The following is a 26,183-nucleotide window of genomic DNA, read 5'->3' as shown; positions in this document are numbered from 1 at the left end:
GCTTGGAATTTCCTCTGACCTCCCTAGGTATAGATGAAGTGCCCACCATTGGCAGGGTGCTTCACAGGGTGTTCCCTAATCCCTGCATGAGGCTGGGAACGTGGATCTTCATGCTTTACCTCGGAGAAATGAGAGGACTGGGCAAAATCTTTATTCTCAGACTCTCCATGTCAGTTACTAGTAATATATTCAAAAGACATTTTGAGCGTGGGACAGAGCTACTAACTTTTTAGTCTTCCAAGTGAGGACATTAAAACATAAATAAATAAACAAGTTAAAAACTAGCATGTACCAGCACCATCGCATTGCTTCATAAAAGAAAGGATAGGTTAAGACCAAAAAAAAAAGTGGAAAGAACATAATCTCAGAATTAAAAATGGGTTGTCTTCAACTTTATTTTAACTCATTATTGCAGACTGATAAAAAAGTTGTCACAGACCATTTGTAAACTCTAAACAGGAGAATCTCCAACTCTCCCAGTTCTGTAAAATCTTGAAAATCTCCCTGGAAAATAGAATGATAAATTATGGGATTGACCAAATATTCAGTCCAGTCGGCCCTACATATCTGCGAGTCCCTCATGTGCGGATTGAAAATATTTGAGAAAAAAAACTAATAAAAAATACAAAATAATGCAAGTTTAAAAATATAGTATAACAATTACGTACATAGCATTTACATTGTATTAGGTATTGTAAATAATTTAGAGGTGGTTTAAAGTAGACAGGAGGATGTGCGTAGGTTATATACAAATATTACACCATTTTACAGAAGGGACTTGAGGACCTGCAGATTTTGGTATCTGTTGGGAGTCCCAGAACCAATTCCCTCATCGATACTGAGGGAAGACTACAGTAGGGGATTTAATCAACCATTAACACATTTGAGTAATATGAAGCCAATGTCGTAGAAATATAGACACAGGTCATTAGCACAAATGTAATAGAATTAATCCTTCTGCATTTCTTTTCAATCCAGGGTTGTCAGGCCTGGATGCTAAGGCTAGTGGCCGCTTGGGCACAAGAGCCATGGTGTATTACATGTCCACAACCATCATCGCCGCAGTGCTGGGGGTCATTCTGGTCTTGGCTATCCATCCAGGGAATCCCAAGCTCAAGAAGCAGCTGGGGCCTGGGAAGAAGAATGATGAAGTGTCCAGCCTGGATGCCTTCCTGGACCTTATTCGAAATCTCTTCCCTGAAAACCTTGTCCAAGCCTGCTTTCAACAGGTAATCCAGAGTTCAGATGTTCTCTCTTCTCCAGTCCTCTAAGTTATCAAGGCGATAACTTAAGAGTCTATTTTGCCGGGCATGGTGGCTCAAGCCTGTAATCCCAGCACTTTGGGAGGCCAAGATGGGCGGATCATGAGGTCAGGAGATCGAGACCATCCTGGCTAACATGGTGAAACCCCGTCTCTACTAAAAAAATACAAAAAACTAGCCTGGCATGGTGGCGGGTGCCTGTAGTCCCAGCTACTCGGGAGGCTGAGGCAGGAGAATGGCGTAAACCCAGGAGGCAGAGCTTGCGGTGAGCTGAGATCCGGCCACTGCACTCCAGCCTGGGCGATAGAGCGAGACTCCATCTCAAAAAAAAAAAAAAAAGAGTCTATTTTAACAGATCAACTCTGGTAGAAATTTTCTTAATATATAATTATCTCTCTCTAGGCCCAGGGATTCTATGAGGTGGTTTAGGGCAGGATCTTGGGATTGGAGTCTCCTGGTTTTAACTTTTTTAAACCTCCTTTTTTTTTCCAGCTCACTTCATATCTTTTTGCTCTGGGATTGTCCTCCTTTTCTCTCTCTCTCTCTCTCTTTCCTTATATCTATCTCTTCCTTTTCTTTTTGTGCATGAGGCTGGAAAATGTGTCTTTGAGTTATCCATGGGCATATTTTTATTAGCCTTGCCCACAACCTTCTAGAGTACACAGGGGTTCTTAAACTTGGCAGTAAAGCCAAACCACCAATGGCACTTTTAAGAAAATACAAATACCGTACACAATCAGAATCTCCAAGGGATGAATCTGGAGCTTGGGTATTTTTTTAAATTATGGAAGTAATACATGCAGATTATGAAAGATTTAGAAAGTATAGAAGTACATAAAGTAAAAGTTAGAAGCTTCTACTTTCCCTTCTCTAGAGCTACTTCTGTTGAGAATGTTGTTTCCTCCCCTATATTTTTCTTTTGCCACATATGCAAGTGTGCATAATCTTTAAAAGAATTCAACCCTGGCCAGATGTGGTGGCTCATGCCTATAATCCCAGCACTTCGGGAGGCCGAGGCAGGGGGATCATTTGAGGTTAGGAGTTCAAAACCAGCCTGGTCAACGTGGTGAAACCCTATCTCTACCAAAAATGCAAAAATTAGCTGGGTGTGGTGGCGTATGCCTGTTATCCCAGCTACTCAGGAGGCTGAGGCAAGAGAATTCCTAGAGCCTGGGAGGCAGAGGTTGCAGTGAACAGAGCCACTGCACTCCAGCCTGGGAGACAGAGTGGCATACTGTCTCAAAACAAACAAACAAACAAAACAAGAATTTAACCCAACGGTACTCCATTGTTCATAAAACGTTACATTTCACTTTTTCATTGAACAATGTTTTAAAGTCATCTCTTCTTTTTTTCATGATTGCATAATATTTTTAAAGGATAAATTCCTAGAAGTAAAAATGCCCTATCAGGAGTTTTATATTTTGAGTTTGCTGGCTGTTGCAAAATGGCACTACAAAAGTATGTAGCAGTGGGTACAGATTCCTTAGCAATGTGTACTCTTGCTTGCTGCATACACACCTATACATTTTTTTAAACTTGAGATTTTTTAAAAACAGGTGATTCTGCTGAGTGGAACCACTGAGTTAGCTGAGTAGGCACCATCCACTACCCTGTTTTCTAGCCCCAAGGCCTGCTTAGGCTAGAACACACTCCACACACGCCAGTTCCCATGAACCTGGGTAGAAACTAACCTAAAACCAAGCAGTCTCCTTCAGCCATTTCCAAGCACAGAAGAATGAGCTTAGGAAACAGGTAGCTTAGAAGAAAAGTATGTATTCCTAGCTGTCTCCAAAATGTAGTCCTTAACCATTGCTGAACCCAGATTACTCTGGGTTGGGATATGTTCCCTAGTTTTAGATACCATTTTAGTGGTACATGTAGCATGAACCTATATTAAAGGAAACCACTCCAGGCCAGGGAAGTTGGATGCAGAAATAAATAGAAATAAGCTGGAGGAGAAGGTTGTTTACTGGGCCCCATCTGTATAGCATGTTTGCTCCTCAGCCAGCCTGCTCAGAAAGATGAATTGACTTGCTTTAGAGTGAGACACACAATTGGGTGCTGTCCATTCTTAACGTTTTGGAGAGAGTGTTCTGGGATCGCAGCTGCAGGAGGCTGAGCTGGTAGTAGACTAGGGGAGAGTAGACTATGGGAGGGCCTGGGAAGGACAGATTTGGACTCAGTTCTGTGCCTGATCATGCCATGCTCTGTGAAAAAAGGAAGGCAGGACCAAGAAGCAGGCAGGCTCCTGGAGCTATTGCTCTGGTCTTGGAGTGAACTTTTGTGGAGCTGGCCACACTCACACTCAGTGAGCGTTATGGTGGATGGGCAGTCTTTGCATGCAGCTGCCCGTGGCAAGAGGTGCTGTCTGCCACTCTGGAATAAAGACATGAGCCATTCCCTTCCCTATCCTGGCCCTGACCCCAACTCTCCTTTGCCAAAATTCATATGAGGACTGAGCCTTGGTCCCCCAGTAGGCTCAGGATCAAGGTCCCTTTGGGTTAGGACAACCTGAAGAAGAATGGTGTAGAATCCACCTCAGGGAGAGAATGGGAACAGATTCCTTAGGCCTGGGAGGAAGGCACTGAAGAGGACTTGAGAACAGGAAACTCTTTTAAAGGGACATGGCATTTCCAGAGAGAAAGGGTGCATGAGAGACATCTGTGTCCATGAGTACAGCTAGAAGTGATTTAAAATAACCTGTCTTGAGTGGAGGAGGCTCCCTGACCAGAGTTAGAAACAGAGATGTAAAGAGGAAGATGAGCTCCCCCCAGAGAGGAGACTGCCTGCTCCCAGGTGACAGGGCCTGGTTTGCCCAAGCCAGGTGTCTGTGTCTTTGTGAGCAGGGAGGTCTCCTGCTTGCTCTTTGGGGCTTACTCTGAACTAAAGTGAGATTTCCAAGAGAGTAACTGGCTGTAAGATATGGCCTTACAATATTAAACCCAGAATCACCTGTTTTTAAAAAATCTCAAGTTTAAATTCTGAAGGAAAAGAACATGGGTTCTTTTCCTCCAGAAAATTCAGTGATTTGTGTATGTTCACTCGGCCAATACTTGTGAGCAGGATGGGCTGCCAGGCTCTCTGCTTTGCACAAGGATGCCATGGGGGAGGAGAGAGATGAGCACCCTGCCCCAAGGAGCTCACTTACATTAAAGGGGAGGGAGGTAGACCAAAATAAACATCAGGGAAACACAGAAGAGACTTAAACATTGAGACAGGTGTTCTCTGAGGGCTAGAGGCAGGATGATAGGCTGGTGGTAACTAGGGGAGATGTTTGAGCTGAGAGGATAGGGGATCAGAATGAGTTAGGCCTACAAAGAGCTGGGGAAAGACGCTTCTCAGTAGAGGCACACATATGCAGAGGCTGAAAAGTACTTATAATGTTCAGAGAAGAAAAAGGAGGTTGTGTGAGGCCAGTGTTGGGGGTACAGAGACTGGAGGAAGGTGAACTCAGCTCAGGCGTGACTTGGTGGGCCAGGGGAAGCTAAGGATATAGACAGGGCTATAGATGGCCACACTTATCTATAGACTGTATGTAGACAAGAAGAAAGCTGAGTAGGTAAGTTTACGGTTTTGCAGGTTTTACAGTGAGACATGATGGTGGCTTAGGGTCAGGGAGGCTGGAGTTGGCACCTGCTGTGCTTTGGATGTCTGTCCCTTCCAAAATTCATGGTGAAATTTAGTTGCCATTATAACAATATTGATAAGTGGACCCTTTGGGAGGTGATTAGGCCGTGAGGTCTCTGCTCTCATGGATGGGATTAATGCTGCTATAAAAGAATGCGTTTGGCTCCTTTGTGCCTCTCTTTGCCTTTCTACCTTCTTCCATGTAATGATGCAGCAAGAAGGCTCTTGCCTGATGATGATACCTTCATTGTATACTTCCCAGTCTCCAGAATGGTGAAAAAATAAATTTCTGTTTATTATAAATTATCCAGTCTTAGGTATTCTGTCGTAGCAGCACAAAACAGACTAAAACAGCAAATACATGAAGTTGTGCAACCAAACAGGTTCTGTGAATCAGCAACTCAGGCAGAGAACTAGGCCTGTGTTCAATGTTCCTATCTCCTCAGCTTCAACTTACACTACTGGCCTCTGCTATTTGGAATCTGGATTTCTGGAGTCAAGCATAACTCATCTTGAATCCTGCCTCAGCAACTAACTAGCAAGCTACCCTTGAGTTGAGGGGCTACTGTTGACCAAAGACGTAATGGATGTAAAACAGGTAGCAGCTGGCCTCCTGCCTGATCCTGACAGCCACCATTCATTTAGATCCATGAGTATTTCTCTTTTAAACCAAATTTAGGCTTCTTTAGCGTTCTTAGGATAGGTCGACAGTTGACTTTGGTCCCCTTTTCTTTCCTGGGAGCATGACTCTGCTGTTCACGGAAGCTTCTCTTGTGATCCTTCCTGCATTCACTCTTCACACCAATGTTGCCCAGGCGAAGGGGCCACATTGAGGGGAGAAGTGGGCTGCCTGTTCTTCCCTCACACAGCTGGCCCTAGGCTTCTTCTCTCCCTGAACGAGTACATGTGGCCAGGCTAGAACAGAGAGCACTCTCCTCTCCTCAGAGAACACTGACCTCCCTTCCCTTCCATTTCGGATAACTGGCAGTTCAGCTTTGCTTCCTATGGAGCCCAGCACAGTAGGATTGGATCCCCATAGCTTAACGTACAGCACAGGCTGTGGAAATAACTCAATGGAGATGAGGTCATCTGAGTTGAAGTCCCAGTTCTGCCCATAACTCCATGACGTTCAACAAGTCACTTGACTTTCCCATGCATCTTCTTCCGTATCTATTCAGGGTTCAGCCATCTGTTACCTACTACATGCCAGCACTGACATTCTAGGATTCTGCATTGAGTTCTATTTTAATGCCCCTGGAGGTGGTGTTTTTTAGCCTCAGATGTGGATTTTTATAGCACTCTGCATGTAGGGTGCCTGGCACCTTTAAAAATAGGACCACTGCCATGGATGTCGAGGAATAGCGGGAGAAGTTCCTTGTGAGTCATCTGACAGAGATGCTTGGGGAACGTTGAGCAAGGCTTGGCATCACTGCTCAGAAGGAGTGGCTGTCTTCCCACCTTGAATTTGGATCTGAAATATGAGCAAATGCTCCTGCCATGGTGGCTGCTGGCAGCTGGCACTCTTGGTGCCCAGATGGAGATTTCCAGCCGAGCCTGGCTCTAGAAGGAGCCCAAACTGAGGCAGCCTGTGATGCCCCTATCCAGTGGGGACCAGGTTGGGGGGAAAACAGGTGGATCATGAGTTGCTGATCTGACCCCTGCCAAGGCTTCCTATTCTTAACCAGAGCCAGGGCCCATCACAACTGGAAGGACCATCTAACTAGGTCTCACAATTGGGAAGAGCATCCAAGTTAGACATTTCATACTGTTTCTGAGCTACAATCATAGGAGTGAAAGAAGACATTTATCCCCCAAGTTTAAGACTGTGTCCTATTATTGACCGCAGTACTTGTAGTACATTTGCAAATTATTTTTATACATTCTATACTTATGAAATCGTGTCATTTGCAGCAACATGGATGAGACTGGAGGTCGTTATGACAAATATTGCATTTCTCGTTTATATGTGGGAGCTAAAATATTTGAACACATGGAAAAATAGTGGAAAAATAGATAACAGAGGCTAGGAAGGGTGAGTGTGGGGGAAAGGGAAAGGATGAAGAGAAGTAGCTTAAAGGGTACAAACATACAGAAAGATAGAAGGAATTCATTCAATGTTTGATAGCAGAGTTGGATGACTGTACTTAAAAAAATGCATTGTACTCAGATGATAGACACCTTAAATGCCCTGATTTGGTCATCACACATTGTATATACATGTAAAAAATTTCTCATGTACCCCATAAATTTGCACAAATAAAAAATTCTGTAATTATCTGTGATTAGGACAATTGTATCTCACTGTGTATAATAACACACCGCTTTGTAAATAGACATAGAAAATATTCTCCAGTTTTCATAACCTTGCTTTGGCATTTCTTAATTATTGTTAACCTGTTGGGAACCTTAAAATATATGAGTAGCCAGGCTTTTTTTTTCACCTCATAGGCCAAACCTGAACTTTATGCCTTTTTTCCCTCCCTCTATTAGATTCAAACAGTGACAAAGAAAGTCCTGGTTGCACCACCGCCAGACGAGGAGGCCAACGCAACCAGCGCTGTTGTGTCTCTGTTGAATGAGACTGTGACCGAGGTGCCGGAGGAGACTAAGATGATTATCAAGAAGGGCTTGGAGTTCAAGGACGGGATGAATGTCTTAGGTAGGCCAGCTGGTGGTCTGGGATTCTGCTTCCCTGTCTATGGCTGGGCTCTCCTGCACTCCATTTTCAGAAAACTGATGACTTGGCTGTCCTCTAGGTGGAGCAGGAGGCTCTCTCTGGGGAGCAATTTGAGGGTCACTGGGACTGAGAGCTGAGCGATTTAAGGAAGAGGGAGAAGGGCAGAGGAGACCATGAGGGGACAGGGCAGCCAGAAGCTGGGTATGGGAAACAAAGGAGGGAGCTCACCATCATTGGGCACATTCCCTGATTCTCTGTGTGGTGTTAGAAAGTCACCTTCTCTGACTCTCTATGTTGTTAAGTGACACATCCATTGCTTTCATTTCTTAAGCATTTTTTAAAAGCTGCTGCCAAGTACTGGTGCTGTGCTAGGTGCGGAGGCTGGACCACCGCAGCTCTCATAGTCTGCAAACAAATGCAATGCTACCAGGACTGTGAAGTGTTGGAGTAGGTACCAGAGGAGCTTTACAGATTATCTTGTTTTACTTTCTGGGATCCCAGTGAGCTCTTTCTCCTAGCCTGGTGCCTTCTTAGCATGCCATCCTAGAGGTTTTTGGGGCTCTGCAGTTGGGCAGACCTGGGTTTGGATCCAGTATGGGCCACTTACTGGTTATCTGACCCTGGGCAAGTTACTCCATTTCTCTGAGCCACATTTGTAAAATGGAAATGGGATTGACATCTGTTTAGTAGATTATTGTGAGGATGAAATGTGATTGTGCATATAGGGCACAGTAGCACATGCCATGTGCTCTCTCCATATGAGCTCTGATCATTATTCAAAGTGGGTGGAGAGCTGAGGAGTTCAGTAAGAAAATACCTCCATGAGGGACAGAGGTTTCTTACCATGTGAGCGGCTCTAGTCTGCCCAGTTTGCTCCCCTCCCACTCAGTGGGTCCACTCCCTTCCATAACCTCCATCCACCATTAGAATGGTGTACCCTAGACAGGAAATAGGGGCATTTTGCCAAAACCTGGGAGAAATGGTGAATCTGGATGGATGAAGTATGTTTATTTATCTAAGCACAATTTCTAAAGGTTTGGATGACAGCTGCTTAGAGGTGAATGAGCTCAGTAGTCCTTTCACATTGTCATCTAAAAGATCACATGGCCTTGTCTCCTTAGTCAGGTTGTCAGATAAAATACAGAATGTCCAGATAAATTTGAATTTTTGATAAGAGGCAAATAGTTTTTTAGTGTGTGTCACAAATATTGCATGGGACATAATAATACTAAAAAAAAAGTATTCATTACTTACCTGAAATTCAAAAAGTAATTGAGTGTCATGTTTGTTTGTTTGTTCCAAATTTGGTAAGCCTACTTCTTAGCCATCCAGAATGGTACAGAGAAAGAGGAGAGAGAGGGAGCAGAATTGCATAGTCACCAAGAAGCAGAAGCGGATCTTTTTTTTCGGCATGGTAGGAAGCAGGTTGGGTGAGTGAGAGTGAGGGAAGAGATGAGCTGAATAGGTTGCTGGGCAATGGAAGATCAATAAACATTGTTGAACAACCAGTGGGAGGTGAGAGGTAGAAGGAGCGAGGAGAAGGAAGGAGAGTTCCTCTAGGGAGGTTTTGCAAATATCCCCAGCACCACTGAGCAGCTCTTCTCCCTCACTGTCCAGCTATCTATGTCCCTTTTAGGACCTTCCTAACTCCCCCGTGGTCCCTTCTGGTGGGTCATAATTTAAAACACCCAACCCCCTTTTGTCAAAGTGTTCTGCGGTCTTCTCCGTACTCTGGAGGAGCTTGAGGCCATGAACAGTGGGGCCAGGGCTTTGGAGTGAATCATTCAAAGACTTTCCTGGTTGTTTCCAGAGTCTTGGTGGATTCTGGGAAGTCACAGGACCTTTGGCTCTACTGGGGAGTTTCAACACAACTCACTACTCTGTAACCCCAGCGGCCAAGTCCAAGAGGGTTTTGTTCAGATGGAACACCCCCGTTCCAGTGAGCAATTTCAATTAGGCAATGTTTACAGAGAAAAACTACAAGCTGAATATGGTTTCCATCCAAGTGCAGATCAAGGCTCTGGAAAGCCAAGGGAAGTTAGACTGTTGAGAAACTTCCCATTTACAAATCATGGCTGAAATAAGGTTCTTTCCACAGTCTTCTGAGGGTGGAGATAGTGGTTTTTTTTATTTTTTATTTTTGCTGTCTTTCTGTTTTTTGGCTTTGGAAAGTCCCGAGGATTAAGCACTTGCAATAAGTGAAGATACAACCCCAGTTCTTGCCTCCCACTTCTTTAAGGAACCACTTCTCTCCTAAAAAACCTCCAGAAATAATTCTGGGCTCCACCCTCTCCCAACTGCTTAAATCAACTCCAACTCTTCCTTTAAAAATCTCTCTCTCATAGATATGGCCAGTTTCTGCTGACACTGAATGGAGCTTTTTTTATTCCAGTTCTTTGGGACCTTGATACCTCAGGCATTTTTTTCTTAATTTCAAATGAAATTAACCAAGTAATATGAGCTATTCTCAACCAGAATATTCAGATTGATTCTCTTTCACCGCCCACCTAGCAGACTCCTCTCCATGGGCTTGAGAGAAGGACTTGGGAATGGCTTGAAATTGACTTTGTACATTGCTGCAGGACTAGTTCCCTCTGTCCTGGATCTAATCTTCCCTAAGCCTTTGTCTTTCCAGGCCAGTAACTCACTTGTGAAGTCATTTGTCAAGCTTTCTAGCTGAGAGCAAAAAGAGGAGATACTAAATGTGAAGGATTAGCAACCCCAAGTGCAAGTGATGGATTCTTTCTGCTGAAGATAGAAAGGATCCAGCAAAGGGTAGTTAGACAATCTGGGTTGATATGTGTTTGGTGTAAAGAGGTTAATGGGTTAGATGACTAGGGAAAGGGTAAAGTCAAAGGTTCAGAGAGAAGGAATTTCCTTCTAAGAGAATCAAATTATGATGCTAAAATTTACTGAGTATGGGTTAAGACTTTAGGCATAACTGGATACCATAGGAAACTGGATATAATAGGGAGGGACTGGAAATTAGGACTGCCAAATTGAGCAGGTTAGGTGTGGAGAAGAGGAAAGAGAAGAAGGCTCATATTTCAGAGTCAGAGAACAAGTCAGGTGGGCAAGCAAAGTCCTGTAGCCAAGGACATAGCAACATTGATTTATAGAACATGTAAGTAGTAAGAATTGAGACCTTAAGACTGGCAATACTAGATCAGGGGTCAGAGGTCAGAGAGCACATAGGGATTGGCAATTAGAAATCCAGACAGCCCCCAGGCACTACTGGAAACACCTGTAAGCCGCACAGTGTACCCCAGTCCCTGGATGCATTGGAGTGAGACTCCAGGCCTGAGCATGAAATACCAAGGGAGAGAATGGAAGGGACCAACAGGAGTGGTAGGAAGAACAAAGCCAGGCCTAGCCTTGGAGGAACTAAAGTGTAGGGCAGATTCCCAGGACCTCAGGCACAGGGGATGAGGTGAAACCAACACAGAAGTAAGACTCATGGTTGGGTATTGGAGTTGGTCCAAGATCTAGTGCAATGTGATGCTGACGTGAAGAGGGCAGAGATGAAGCTCCTTAAATCTTTCCTGGGGTTAGGATTGACCCCGGAGGCTGATGTGAGGCTGGACTTAGATACGAGTCAAGAATGTCAAGTGAAGGAAGAAGAGAGTGGAGAGACTAGAAACTAGCAAAATCTGACAGTGAATCTATATTCTGTCTTTATGATCCTGAAAAAGCAAATAAAATAAAAAAGAAAGCATTCTAACCACTTCAATCATGAAAAGAATTGTGACAAATTCATAAATAACAGATTACATTTTTTAAAAACTGGATAAAATGGAGTTTCGGATTTCTTATTGTTTTCCCTTTGATTTTTCAGTATTTTTTTCTCCCTGTCATTTTATGTATGTAGTAATAAAAAGTAATTTTACATTTAGGATTTTGTAAGAGTAAAACATACCAGCCATGCGTTGATTTGGGATAATACCAAAACAAGCTAGATGTAACTCTAGCAAAGAATTTATTGGCTAATTGGTCTCTGCTATTCCAATATTGGCTCCAAAGTTTGCATGATAATCCCCAAGTCCCAACAAGCCTTTACTCATTAATCTGTGTAATAATGGAATCTGCTTACATATGACTTCATAAGTGAGTGGAGGGAGAAGAGAACACCTTTTAGTTTGGAATGAAAATGAATACATTTTCCTGAACCTAACACTGCTTACAGTTTAACTTGCTCATGTGGAAAATGTTCAAGAAATCCATAATTATCCAGGGGAAAGTTACATTCAGTATGAAATATAATGCTTTTTTTCTTTTAATGTCTAATTCATAGGGTAACCAGCAGTGAGAACATGGCTCCATACATTTGGGAATGGTAAAGAATGAGGAGAAAAAATACATTCTTTGTAATTTGTCCTTCTGTGTAATGTGATTCACCCAACAGGTCTGATAGGATTTTTTATTGCTTTTGGCATCGCTATGGGGAAGATGGGAGATCAGGCCAAGCTGATGGTGGATTTCTTCAACATTTTGAATGAGATTGTAATGAAGTTAGTGATCATGATCATGTGGTAAGTGGCCTTGTTCTTACTTCTTCTTAGCCGTGGGTTGAGAAAGCCTTGGGGTCCCCAGAGGATACTGGAGCTCTCCCTGCAGGAACAAGTTGGCATAGGCTGATCAAAGGTCTTTCCAGAAAGACCTTGAGAAAGGGATGAAAATATCTTTTTTGGAGCTTCCCCTAGAACAAGGGTAGACAAATTATGCCCCTTGGGCCAAATCTAACCTACTGTCTCTTTTGTATGGCCAGCGAGTTGAGAATGGGTTGTATATTTTTATGTAACTGTCTTAGTTGGGTTGCTATAACAAAGTACCAAAGACTGGGGGGCTTAGAAACAACAGAAATTTCTTTCTTATGGTTCTGGAGGCTGGAAGTTCAAGATCAGGGTGCCAATATGGTTGGGTCTGATAAGGGGCCTTTTCCAAGTTGCAGACCAACTTCTCATTGTATCCACAGTTAGAAAGATATTTATTTATTTTTATTTGAATTTTATTTCATTGTAATTTTATTGAGACATGGTCTCACTTTGTCACCCAGACTGGAGTGCAGTGGTATGATCATGGCTTGCCGCAGCCTCAACCTCCCTCATGGCTTACCGCAGTCTCAACTTCCCTCATTGCAGCTCAAGTGATCCTCCCACCTCAGCCCCTCAAGTAGCTGGAACTACAGGTGCACACTACCATGCCCAGCTAGTTTTTGAAAATTTTTTGTAGAGACGAGGGTTTCACTATATTACCCAGGCTGATCTCAAACTTCTGGGCTCAAGTGATCTTCCCACCTAGGCCTCCCAAAGTGCTGGGATTATAGGCATGAGCCACTTCGCTCAGCATGAAAAGAGATTCAGAAAGCTCTCTGGGCTCTCTTTTACAAAGTCATTGTCTTTCCATCTGTTATAACAAAATACCTTAGACTGGGTAATTTATAAACAATAGGAATTTATTGCTCACCCTTCTGGAGGCTGGCAAGTTCAAGATCAAGGTACTAGCAGATTTAGTATCTGTTGAGGGCCTATTCCTTGTAGTTGGCACCTTTGTGTGTGTCCTCACAGGAAGAGGAAAACAGGCTCCCTCACGCATCTTTTATTAAGAGCACTAATTCCATTGAAGAGGGCAGAGCCCTCATCACCTAATCACCTCCCAGATGGTTCACCTCTTAACACCACTGCCCTGGGAATTAAGTTTCAAATATGAATTTGGGGGACATATGAATTCAACATGTGAATTGCAGTTTTTGCCATTACTTTCAATGGCAAAAACCACAATTACTTTTGCACCAACTTAATAATTAACTTGCCTAAGATTATTATAGCTGGGTAGAGGAAGAGCTATAGTTCATATTGGTATCAAAATCCTTGATACCTAAGCAGGTAGGTTTTTTGGTTTGAATCATCTAAACAATATTGTTTCCCCTTTATTTCACGTGTGTTTATAGTCAGTGACTCTGAAATCTAGGGGAGCCTAGGAGAGCACGAGGATCTACTCTCTCATCATGGAAGCTCTGTCATCTTCAATCATAGGAAACTTTTGGTGTCCCATATCCATCAGACAGAAAGCTTTTTACTTGCATTTGTTTCAGATCCCTAGGATGGTCCTGTATGTCTGCCTAGAAAAAAATAAAACCACTCTTAGACCAAGTCATACCTGTGTTCTCTTTTCCACAGGAATTCTGGGTTACCTATTCCCCATCTTTGCATGTTCCAGGCCTACCCACCTTCTTTGCCAAACCTCTTCTGATCCTTTTCCACTTTTCTGTAGGTGCCTTTCATGGAAATTCCAGCTGCTTTTTCTCTTCTTCTTTTTCTTGTCTCCCACCCCACCTCACAAGGACAAAAATCTGTTCTTATTTTTTATCTCCATAGAACCAAACATGGTGATGTGCCTGTAGTCAATTGTTACTAAAACTTTAGGAATGAATGGGATAGCTGAAAACTCCAAGATTTCAGATCAAGAAGATGTTCCTCACTATTTCATGAACCATATTTAGCAGACCTGGCTTGTTCAGATCATTGTTTTACGGTGCTTTTAAAACACAGAAAGGATGCTAGTGAAATAACATGTTCTCTTTTATGATTGTACTGATCCTTCAGCTTCTCAGGCAATGCTGGATTTCTGGATATTTCTTTTGTATGAAGATTTGGTAATATGGCGGTGTTGTAAAACATATATAGAGAGAGAGAGAGAGAGAGAGAGAGAGAGAGAGATATGGAGAGAGACAGAGAGAGAGAGAGACAAAGTCTTGCCCTGTCGCCAGGCCGTAGTGCAATGGTGTGATCTCAGCTCACTGCAACCTCCGCCTCCTGGGTTCAAGTGATTCTCCAGCCTCAGCCTTCCAAGTAGCTGGGATTACAGGTGCACGCCACCATGCCCGGCTAGTTTTTTTTAATCTTTATTAGAGACAGGGTTTCGCCATGTTGGCCAGGCTGGTCTCGAACTCCTGACCCTATGATCCGCCCACCTCGGCCTCCCAAAGTGCTGGGATTACAGGTGTGAGCCACCGCTCCCAGAGGTAAAATGTATTTTTTAAGTCCTTCAGATTCATCTGAGTCTGTTGAGAGTTTAGTACATAATACACAATGCAGAATAAGTCTCTTGATTAAACATTAGGATTTTCCATTGTTTCCTAGAATTTCTAGCAGATTACGCATCCTTACTCCAAATATGCAGCCCGTATTTCTGTAATATGATGCCAATAACATGGGCAATGTGTGTGTCCTTCCTACGTCCATACCAATGTGATTTCCACTAAACTCTTGCAGGAAAGAGAATCTTCTAGGAACATCAGATGAGTCAGTGGGATGAAGTGTAGCCTCCCTCCTCCCCAGAGATGGAGGGTGGTGGTATGAATTAAGAAGTTTCCCATTTGTTGAAACCAGAACTCCTAAATACTTATTATCATCTTGGGAGGTAAAAAGTGGTTGTGAGGCAGGAGTAAGACCCTAGTATGATTTCTGACAGCTGTTTGGTTACTTCATCTAGGCTCATAGTCAGGACGGTGTCACGTGACATGAGATGCCAAATCTACACATTTCTTTAATTCTTTCACTGCCTCATCAGCATCAGTATTTGCTAATGATGTGTGTAAAAAGGTTCTGGATAAAACAGTTAACTACTCTTTAACTGACCCCTCAAAGCTTAAAAATTCAGAATTCTTTTGTATTCTTTTCTATGTAGCAGTTATAATAGTAATAATAGCAAAATGTAACATTGAAAAGATTATAATTGTTTTTATTATTAAATTATAAATTAGAATTACTAACTTCTTGTTATATGCTCAGTACTATTTCAATTACAGTACATGTACTAACCCATTTATTACTGAGGAAACAATTATTATTAAATAACTTAAATTTACCAAATTCCTGCTAAATACTTAATATTACTCCAATTATTTTACATGCAGTAGCTCATTTATTCTTCACAATAGTACTGAACAAAAATATGTGCTTTTGTTAACCCATTTACCAAATGAGAAAACTAAGCACAGAGGGTGACTTGCCCAGTATTATGGAGCTGTACAGAAGTAATACCTACATCAATTTCTTTTTTACTTCAGACTGGATTGAATCCAGGATGCTCCTATTGCAAGCTGTGTGACTTTAGGCAAGTTAGACCCATTCTAAGCCCCGATATTCTGATCTGTAAAATGGGATGATTCTAGAATCCATGCCATAGGTTGCTGTGAGAATTAAGACTGTGACCAACAGTCATGAAGTACCTTTTTGGTGCTGGGAACTGTCTAAGCACTTTACATGGATTAGTGTTATAGTAATAGCTGTTTGCTGTTACCAATATTATCATCAATTCAGTCCATATCCTTTGTATCTCTGTGTTCATGAATTCTTTAAGAAACTTGAAAACCCCTTAATTTTTGTATGATTTTCATATCCTCATTTTCTTATGAGGTTATTTAAAACATTTTTTTCAAAATTTGAAAAACTTAAACAGAAAGTAAAATGTTTCATAATCTTATCCCTATAAAAACGTAAGTGAGAAGTAAAATCTCTACCTACTCTTCCAATTCCTTCTTCCAATAAACCACCATCCATCCACACTGTTAAAGAAAAAACTATTCAATGACACTTGTTAAAACAGAGTAAGGCAGATTTTATTCAGGATCGTTGCAATGAGCACAGGGACCACAACAGCAATGGGATTTTGGAATGGGGGAGAGAGATTGGGCTCACTTGCAAGTACAACATGGGCAAGTGGGAATTTATAGGCATGGAGCAAGGTGGGGGCAGTGGATGGTCTAGGGTAAGGAGTATTTTGGCTAAACCAACCCCACAGGATTCTAGCTGAAGGCCACAGGGTGACCAGACATCATCTGGGGGAGGATGAAGAACCTGATCAGATTTGAGGGTGATCAGATTTTGAGGACGGAGGTTCTTGCTAACCTGACTTAGATGAGTTTTTTGCTAAACCGGAATTTATAAGGTTTAGCAAAGAGCCCAGAAGAGGCCAGAAGAAGGTTCAGAAGCCTAACTAAAATTTGGTCACACAAAGAATCTTTGTCAATCCATCTATTTTTTTTCATTCAATAAATATTCTATTCTGTGCAGGCAATGATTTTAGGTACTGGTGATATAATGGTGAATAAGACAGAGAAAGGTTCCGGCCCTCGTGGGGCTTACACCCTAGGGAAGGGAGAGAGGGAAAGTCAAAAGGGAGCAAATGGGAGCAGATTGTCTTTGTAGCACTTATTACTAATTCCAATAGTCATTAAGTGCCATGCAATAGCGAGAGATAGTGATGGGGGTAGAAGCGATGGGCCACATGGTGCTGTCTGGGAAGGTGACCTTTAATGAAGAGCTGCAGAGTGAGCCAAGCAACCTAGTAAAGAACTGAGGGGAGAATGTTCCAGGGGGAAGAAGTGGCAGGGAAAGGCTTTTGAGGATCAGAACAAAGGTCTAGAGAAGCTGCAGTGTGGTTGGTGAAAGGGGACAAAAGGGGTACAGTTGGAGAGGTAGGCAGCAGGCAGATCCTCCAGGGTCCTGCAGGACACTTTGATGGGTTGGAATTTCATTTACTTGCAAAAGGAAGTCCCTTAATCATAAGCCTGGAGGCTGTACAAACTGTTTTTCACTCTGTCTTGATGAAAAGTTCTAATCACAAATGGTAACTTTGAACAAAAATCACTCTTTGGGTAGCTGGAACACCTATCCCTAAATGGATTGGGAAAGATGAAGATTTGTAATACTTTCTGAGCATGGACAGCACCTTTCAGCTACTCTTGGAATGTGTGTTTAGCTCTATTGACAAGCTATTGGAAACGTGTGGGACAGCACCAGAGGGCCTTCACAGCAGGACTGAGAAAGTCCCTCAGCTTACCTCCTTTCCCATCATCAGTGTCTGCCCCGTCATCTGTCCCAGGCCTGTAAGTCCCAAATGAATTATTCCAGTGGGTTAAGACCTCAAAGATCCTGAAGAAATTGCTAAGGTAAATGGTTTCCAAAAGGTCATGAAGTAATATCTGCATTTCATCAGTTGCAGTTAAGATTTTTGTTTCTTGAAATACTGGTTTTCAAACAGATCAGCATTACCTGGGGAGCTTGTTTAAAATATAAATGCCCCAAGGCCAGCTTCAGGACATTCTGACTCCGTAGGTGTGTGGTAAGCCCAGGGAATCGCATTGTTAACAGGAAGGCGGTGGTTTCTGACACCCGGACACCGACTGAATTCTAGGTAACTTGCCTGCTGTAAATGAGTGTGTTTGTGGAGTCCTGTGAGGGGCATCTTGGTGGGACCCTTAGGCTGGCAAGGGCTTTGAGACAAAGTAGGTGGAGGCTAGAATGGATACAGCAGTAAGAAAAAGACTCCACAGGCCAGTCCTGGATGAATCTGTGACCCTGAAAACAGAGAACAGGAACAGCCTAAGAGCAGCATGGGAGCCATTCCCTCTCCCCAGCTCTCTAGCCATGTCCCTCTCATTTGGAAACTGGACCAACAATCACAGGGCATTATTTGGCTTCAGAACTCCCCATGCAGCCCTCAGCCTCTTTATGCACTTTGGTTTGTGGTTTTGATTGCTGGCTTCATCTCAGAAGCTTTGAGTGGTGGCCTTGGGTGCTGGGCATTTGCCCATCCTTTTCCATGGCATGTTATTTTCAGTTAGGTAATTCATTGATATGGAAACCCAGGAACCCAGAAGCCTCAGTTTTAGAGTGAAGGCCTAAGTTGTTTGTTTTAAAAATGGGCGCAGTTGGTTGGCCACACCTGTAATCCTAGTGCTCTAGGAGGCTGAGGCAGGAAGATTGCTTGAGGCTAGGAATTTGAGACCAGCTGAGCAAAACAGTGAGACCTCCTACAAAAATAAAAGTAAACAAAAATTAGCTGAGAATGGTGGCATACACCTGTAGTCCTAGCTACTCAGGAGGCTGAGGTGGGAGGATTGCTTCAGCCCAGGAGGTCGAGGTTACAGCAAGCAATGATTATGCCACTGAGCTCCAGCCTGGCTAACAGAGTAATACTCTGTCTCAAAATATAAAAAATAAAAAATAAATAAAATAAAAATAGGCACAAGAAAGTAATGGCCCTAAAAGACTTCATAGAACAAAGGTTCTTACCTTCTTCTACTTAGTGCTTATACTATTCCCAGAGATCAAAGTGTTTGGATTAGCAAGGGCTTCTGCTTGCCATATTTATAAACCCTAACACTTCACTTTCTGGCCTTTGACTAACACTCTCCATTTACAATGGGGGCTCATGCTTTTCCCAACTGGCTAAGTGCCCCAGAGGTAAACTGTTACCTCTCTCTGTCCATCTGTCAGTGGCCCAAATACATTCTCCAGGATACTCTATAGCTAGTCTTTTTTTGGCAAAGAGCCTTGAAAGCATTTTCTCTCCATTCTACAAATTGCTTGTCCCAGGAGAGAAGGAAAATTGAATGGCACCCAAAACAGCTTATAGTAGTGTTTTTCTGGACATCTTTAAAGGGTGCTTGGTGCTTGGGAAAGAACTGATCTCTTGGTTTATGAAGATAAATGCTTTTTTGCTTTATAGGAGGGTTCATTCTGCTTATTTACAGTCTCAGTGAACGAAGTGCTGGTCCCCGAGACTACCTTGATAATTTATGAGATGTTGTGACTATGGACACACCAGCAGAATATAAAATGGTGGGAGAGCCCAGGGTTTAATGACATGGGCACAGGTTTGTCTCAGACTCCCTAATGTCTAGGGAAGCAGTCCTCAGACTTGACCAGCCTGGACCCCACAGAAAGGAGAAATAGGAGCTTCAGGCTAGATTCTCATATGGGAAGAGAACAGCTATGCTAATGTTTAATTGTGTCAGTTACAAATCAGTTCCTTCAAGATTAGGTTCCTCTTGAGAGAATATGTTGCTATAAAATCATCTTGCAATTGGGTATCCCATGAGATGTTCTAGAAAGCATCACTAACTCAGGCTTAATAAGCATGAGTGATGAGAGGACATGGGGTACATGTGTGAAAACAGAACCCACGAGGAATTCCTTTGTCAGGAGTCAGAGAATTAATGGTACTGACAGAGATGCGACAGGGCTTTTTTGCAGCACACATACAGGCATGCTCAAAAATTTAATCCCCATAGCATCTCCATGAGATTGGAGTTAGCCGCTCTGAGCCTTGACATCCATATCTGTAAAATGGGAATAAGCCACTAACCATGGTCACATATTAATAGCTAATAAGTGGCGAGATGAGCTCCATGTCTTATGTAGTATTCATATATATGTGTGTCATCTACTCTTCACATTTTTTCTTTAATTCAAGAAAGTGTTTGCTCCAGGCACAATTACAAGTCTGTATAGATCTTACAATTACAGCAGCCTTTCCTGACTCCCTGACCCCTGCTGGAAGCCTTTATTTAGGGACTTCATTTTCCCCATAGTCTTTCTCTCAAGTATGTTCATAATTTTTATTAAGGTAACAACCTTCCCACAAATATTTTCATATCAGCCAGAAACTGTCACAGGCTGAACCAATTCATGCCCTAGCAACACCATTCTGGATACTAAAGGATTTTACCAAATATGGGAAGAATATATTCAGGTTGAGAGACAAAATAGCTTTCCCAAGAGTGAGGACCAAAGTAGTTTCCAAACTCTCTATAAAATAATAATAAGATAGAACTATAGCATCAGTTTATATAGGATAAATTGGCATATGGTGAATTGCTTATCTTCAAAGAGCTGTGATTGTTCACTAAAGAGAAGTGGCTTGTCTTGGTTGGGAAAATCCCCCAGTTGGGAGTTTCAGAGACCTGAAATTGTTCTCTTACTTCCTGGTTTCCTGATCTTGGGCTGATTATTTAGCTTTTCTCAACCTCAGTTTCTTTATTTGCCACGTAGCAATAATGACACCTAGATTTTTGGGTTGTGGTAAGCATTAAGTGAGGGAATGAGTGTGCAGCTGTCACCATAGTGCTTAAAACAAAATGAAAGTAGTTAGCATTTTTGTTAGAGTAAGTATGGAAAAAATACTTTCAGACTTGGAAGTCGTAAAACCACTTTTCTCTAAATGTACATTTTGGCTCAGATGGTTTCCTTGTTCTTTCTTTCTCGCTCTCATTTTAATATATTCCCTATCTTCCAAGGTAAAAATAATGCAAATTTACAAATTCCAGTTTATAGTTTTCTAAAAAGCTCAAATTCCCAAATTTCTAGGAAGGAACTGAGGAACACAAATCAAACAAGGTTCCCAGAGACACACCTGAGTCTCTCAACTTTGAACTTGATGGTAAAGCTAAAAGATGATAATGCATGTCTCCTTTATCCCTAGAACTCACCTTAGCGACAAAATTTGCCTTTGGACTTTTCATCAGAGCAGGTGCCACCAGATCCACAAAACAGATTTTGATTAAGGGAGTTGGTCCAAAATAGAAAATAACATCAATGGAATCTCATCACCTTTTCTCAGCAAAAGTCTTTTTTTGTACAGAAGAGCCACGTGTTTTCCTCAGGGTGCAGTACAGAGGAGGCCCAGGTTCTGAATGCCATAATGATCTCTTCAATGCTGTTTTTCTCTTTTGTGTTTTTCAGGTACTCTCCCCTGGGTATCGCCTGCCTGATCTGTGGGAAGATCATTGCAATCAAGGACTTAGAAGTGGTTGCTAGGCAACTGGGGATGTACATGGTAACAGTGATCATAGGCCTCATCATCCACGGGGGCATCTTTCTCCCCTTGATTTACTTTGTAGTGACCAGGAAAAACCCCTTCTCCTTTTTTGCTGGCATTTTCCAAGCTTGGATCACTGCCCTGGGCACCGCTTCCAGGTAGAGAACAAAAGAAATCACCTTTCTCTTTGCTCACTCTTTTGCCTTCTTTGCCACTTCTCCTTTCTCAAAACCCTCCCATCACAAAGTTCAATAAGAACACTTGGCACACATTACTAAGATCTTTTGGAAAAGGCGAATGCTTTGAATTTTTGTCTCCTTCTAGGAACTTCTGAGCCTTCTGGTGAACATTTTTGCTGGTTTGCAACTATATTGGAAATATGATCTCACATTAAATTTTTCACATAAATGCATGCTATTTGTTTGCATGCCTAATTTGCCACTTATATCATTAGTGGCATTAGTTTTAGATGTTTTCTAAAGGGAGTTTAACAGGATGTTTTTCAATTAACATTTCACCTGTGATTTGGAAAATGCTATCACAAAATACTACTCTTTGAAGATTTTCGTAAATAAATTTTCAAAAGTAGAAGCAGCAGCTTTTACAAAGTAAACGGTATGTTAGGTGAGACTTTTTCTAACAAACAAAGTTCAGCCAAGTCTTTGACCTCGACATGAACCTCTAATGGATTATTCTTCCCCAGAGTTAACTTGGCATTGATGAAGAATCAGTTCCCCCTTTATTACCTAGTTCCAGTGCCTAGAAAGCCAAAGAGGACCCCAGAGATATGCAGAGAAAAATCATTTTTTGGACTATCATCTTGGACTGAATCTAACAAAAACAACCCAAAAAATGAACAAGAAGAAATACATAAGAAATGCCTTACAATTGGGCTGGGTGCAGTGGCTCACGCTTGTAATCCCAGCACTTTGGGAGGCCTTGGCAGGCGGATCACTTGAAGTCAGGAGTTCAAGACCAGTCTGGCTAGCATGGTGAAACCCCATCTCTACTAAAAATACAAAAATTAGCCAGGTGCGGTGGGGAGTGCCTGTAGTCCCAGCTATTCGGGAGTCTGTGGCAGGAGAATTGCTTAAACCTAGGAGGCGGAGGTTGCAGTAAGCTGAGATTGCATCACTGCACTCTAGTCTGGGTGACAAAGTGAGACTCCATCTGAAAAAGAAAAGAAAAGAAAAGAAAAAAAGAAAGGAAGAAAGAAAGAAAGAAATGCCTTACAATTGAGAATTTTTAAGACTAATGTTTTACTTTCAGCTTGCAGTCATTATTTTATGTCTGCACATATGTCCTTGGGTCACAAAACTAAGACTGAATCATCAAACAGGGAGGCAAGCAAATTCTGAAACCCATAGCTCATCATCAGGTCCTTGTTGCAGAACCTGTGCCCATGTACTGCTAGTGAGGTGCCACTCCATGACACAGCAGGGCCTGTTGCTCCACAGCTGCTGAGCAGGCAGTCAGGTTTCCCTTAAGCGACCTAACAGACCAATAATGCCTGGGAAACCAAATTAAATTTCCACCTTGCAAATCAATGAGGATTCAGTGCTAGTAGAAAATGGGGTTTCAGACCAAGCTGGAATATACACAATCTTAAGGATCTGCACCCAGTTTCCGCAGATAAAGGAAAACACTTCAAAATTTCCTTCTTGGTTTTATAAATTTCCCATGACTAAATATCTCTATCCATACAGATGTCCACTTGAAGAAAAAGAGGAAAAAGAAAAAAAACCCACCTGGTTTAATTTTATTTTTGTTTTCTGGTTATAAGCCTGGTATCTCATACTTTATCTCATACCTGGCTCATAACCAGAAAAGAAAAATAAAATAAAATTTCTGCGGCTCATTGTGAAAAAGTTCAGGCAGTGAATACAATACTTTTGAAGAAGAAAATGAGCTTTGCCAATTATTCTATCATACAGTGATAGCTGGTCATAACCTTTTAATTAGTCTTTAGTTATATATCTTTCAAGTTCTTACTATGTATATATATGCTGTTTTATAAATAGCTGTTTTTTTACTAGTCAACATATCATAAAAGTTATATCTATTGCAATAGACTTTACTACCAGTTTTTAAACTGCATAATAATGCACTGTATGTAGTACAATGCAAACCCCACCCCGTCCTGGCCACAGTGATGTACATTTAAGGCATGTCTAGCAAACAGAGCTGTGACAAACATCCTTAAAAATACATCCCTGCAAGGTGGTATGATGATCCCCTCAGGATAAGTGGAATTTCAGAGTTAAATGGTATGCACTTTGACAGTTTTGAATCACGTTACCAGATTGCTATTCAGAAAAATTTATTATTTTATGTTCCCATTAACTGGGGTTTGAGGGTGTGCCCATCTCCGCTTACTTACCAGCTCTGGATATTACCAGTCACTTTAATGCTTTCCAGTCCTACTGGGTGAAAAGTAATCTCATGGGATATGCATATCTTTACTTCTCCTTCCCCTCCCCTTTCCCCTGCCTTGTGAATTGTTCATGAACTTGGTCATTTTCCTGTTGAGGTATTCGTCCCTCCCTGATTGATTTTCAAGCTCTCTTTTTGTATAAGCATATTAGCTCATGTGTCACAAGTTGCAAATAATCCTCCTCTTCACTTGACATTTGTCTTAAAAAGTTACTGTGCTTTTTGCCTCTAGAAGTTTTAAATTTGTACTTAGTCAAAGCTATCAATACTTTTCTTCAGAATTTAGAATTTAGATTTTGCTTAGGAATAGCTTCTCCAAGTTAATACAATATGACTTTTATTTTCTTCCAATACCTTTATGATTTAGATCTTTCAACTATTTCAAAAATATTAGTATTATTTTCTTTTGAATGACTAGGCCATTATTTCAGTAACTTTGTAAGACAAGGTGAATCTTAAGGGAATTTGCATGGCCCAAATTTGTATTTAAATCAGAGACAAATGCTCTGATTATCCAACCAAGGCTGCAAATATTAGACCGATTTCTTCCCCAACCCTGTATTTCATTTGAAAAAAAAAAAAAATGTGGTTTTAATCTTTAGTTAAAATGTGGTTTTTGCCTGGATGTGGACTTTCTTTGTTTAAAAGGCTGTGTGACATGAGTCATGTACCGAGAATTAACTGAAGGTTTCTTTGCCATCATGGTCACAGAGAAGAAGAAAAAAAAGCAAAACCCAGGAACAGCCCACAAAATATCTTTCCTGCCTCCTCGGCCCTTGTACAGAATAAAGATGTTGAGGGTAGTTGAATGACTTTTCTCAATGGTTCCAGAGGCTGATGTCAGGGAGGGAAGAGGGAGGGGGGTGGCCTGAGACCGACCTGTCTTCAGCCCTCCAACTTCAGTGCAGGCTGTTAAAACTAATATGTAAAAAACAAAAGAAGCATGTCAAATATCTGACAGTTATTGTTAGCAACATTTGAGGGCTATCATATGGTCATTGAGGCAGGAGCCAAAAAAGCAACGTCAGAATGTCAGCCCGTCCACATAGGAAAGCTTGAAATTAAAAATCTCAAGTCCTAGTTTGATTGGGTAGGTGGGTTTTTAAAGACACAAAGAAAGCCTGTCCAGTAGAGAAATAGAGGATATTTTTATACTTACATCATTTTTCCCAATCTACTTAATTGTCCAAAGACCATTTGATGACAGTTTGGAAAAATGAATGCAATAATAAATATAAATGTATTCCAGCAATCCCAGAAGTGTCCTTAGATTTGAGAATCCTTGCAATCGAGAATCCTGGCCACCAACCACAACTAAGCAGTCATCTCAGACCAGTCCTGGTGTCCTGGCAACCCTTCGAAAGGGCCCAGGAAAGGGTGGGGTAAGAGGAAGAAAGGGACACTGACTTCGCATTAAGACAGCAAGCCAGGTCTAATGGCATCTCCTGCATGCAAATGAGGCCAGGCTCCAACTTTGCCCTGAGTTTGCAAGATTTTAGTTATGAAATGTTCCCCAACAAACATTTCTTCTTCCTACCCAAGACCAAGAAGGAGGCATGAGACAGACCCCTGACTTGAAATCACAAAGAATGCTCTGGTAAGATAAATTTGGCTCTCCAAAGGTTGTTTTAGGAGCTTGTGGGCCAGTGGTTTGATAAGATGCACATCTGGGCATCCCTAGTTTTAGGGCTTCTGATTTGTTGGTTCTGGATAGGCCCTGGAATCTTCATTTCATTTAGCTACCCTGGAACAGATGGTCTTCTCCCACTCTCTGAGAAACCAAGACCTCTACAGGGATCTATGTCCAGCTTAGTCACTAATTCTGACCAGTAGAAGGAGGAAACTTTGACAAAAGCTGTAAGTGCAAGAGAGAAAACACCTCCAAATGTTGTCTGCATTGCAGGTTTTCTAATTCACTTTGCTAAAGTTTGAATAGAAAAAAATCAAGAGGATGGACCATGAAGCACTTCCATGGCAGTTTGAGTGTTTTGCATTGCTTTCTACATTACTTAAACTTTGCAGCAAATCCACTAACCCTCCCATGCACTTCTATCCACATGGAGATAATATTCTGGCCTTTAGCAATCCTTATTTTTTATTGGTCTCCGATTTTGAAGACATATGAACATGTCAGGAATTCTGGCCTTTGAGGCTGGGTCATGTGGTCATGAATCCACATCCCAGGCCTGGGAGGAGTGGGGGTGAAGTCACTTCATATTTAGTCTCTGATTTGCTATCGAACACATGCTTTCCTGCTCCATGTCATTGAAGTGACTGTAGAATTGGCTGATGAGCGTGTATCAGGGTGTTGGACTATCTGTGAGGTTCCCCAGTGAAGTGCTTCAGCTCATGCTGAAGGGTGCTGGACATGTTTATTGTTGTGGAAATTAGCAAGCCCAGCTCAGGGCAATTTCCTGGGGCTAAATGCGATCCATTCAGTCATTTTATTGGAAACAGCATTTCTAGCATGAAATTATGGGTTATCCAAAAATTCCTCATCCCATTTCACTGTTGATAGCTGATTCTTTTCTGACATAGATTTTTTTTTTTTTTTTTTTTTTTTGAGACAGAGTCTC

The 26,183-nt window shown here is 41.9% G+C and overlaps 1 protein-coding gene across 2 annotated transcripts in view; it reads left to right on the top strand.

Annotated features, from left to right (window-relative positions):
* The window catches only part of SLC1A2 (solute carrier family 1 (glial high affinity glutamate transporter), member 2), a 166,501-nt gene that overhangs the window by 113,286 nt on the left and 27,032 nt on the right, over positions 1 to 26,183 (top strand). For both annotated transcript variants that reach the window (XM_011940714.1, XM_011940715.1), the window contains exons 4-7: positions 979 to 1,229; positions 7,383 to 7,551; positions 11,972 to 12,098; positions 21,099 to 21,332. In XM_011940714.1, the coding sequence (XP_011796104.1) occupies positions 979 to 1,229; positions 7,383 to 7,551; positions 11,972 to 12,098; positions 21,099 to 21,332 (781 nt within the window). The remainder of the gene's footprint in view (positions 1 to 978; positions 1,230 to 7,382; positions 7,552 to 11,971; positions 12,099 to 21,098; positions 21,333 to 26,183) is intronic.

Source organism: Colobus angolensis, unplaced genomic scaffold (assembly GCF_000951035.1).
Source record: "Colobus angolensis palliatus isolate OR3802 unplaced genomic scaffold, Cang.pa_1.0 Scaffold192, whole genome shotgun sequence".
Lineage (NCBI taxonomy): Eukaryota > Metazoa > Chordata > Mammalia > Primates > Cercopithecidae > Colobus > Colobus angolensis.
The sequence above is the reverse complement of the archived record's forward strand: the minus strand, read 5'-3'. Positions and strand labels throughout refer to the sequence as shown.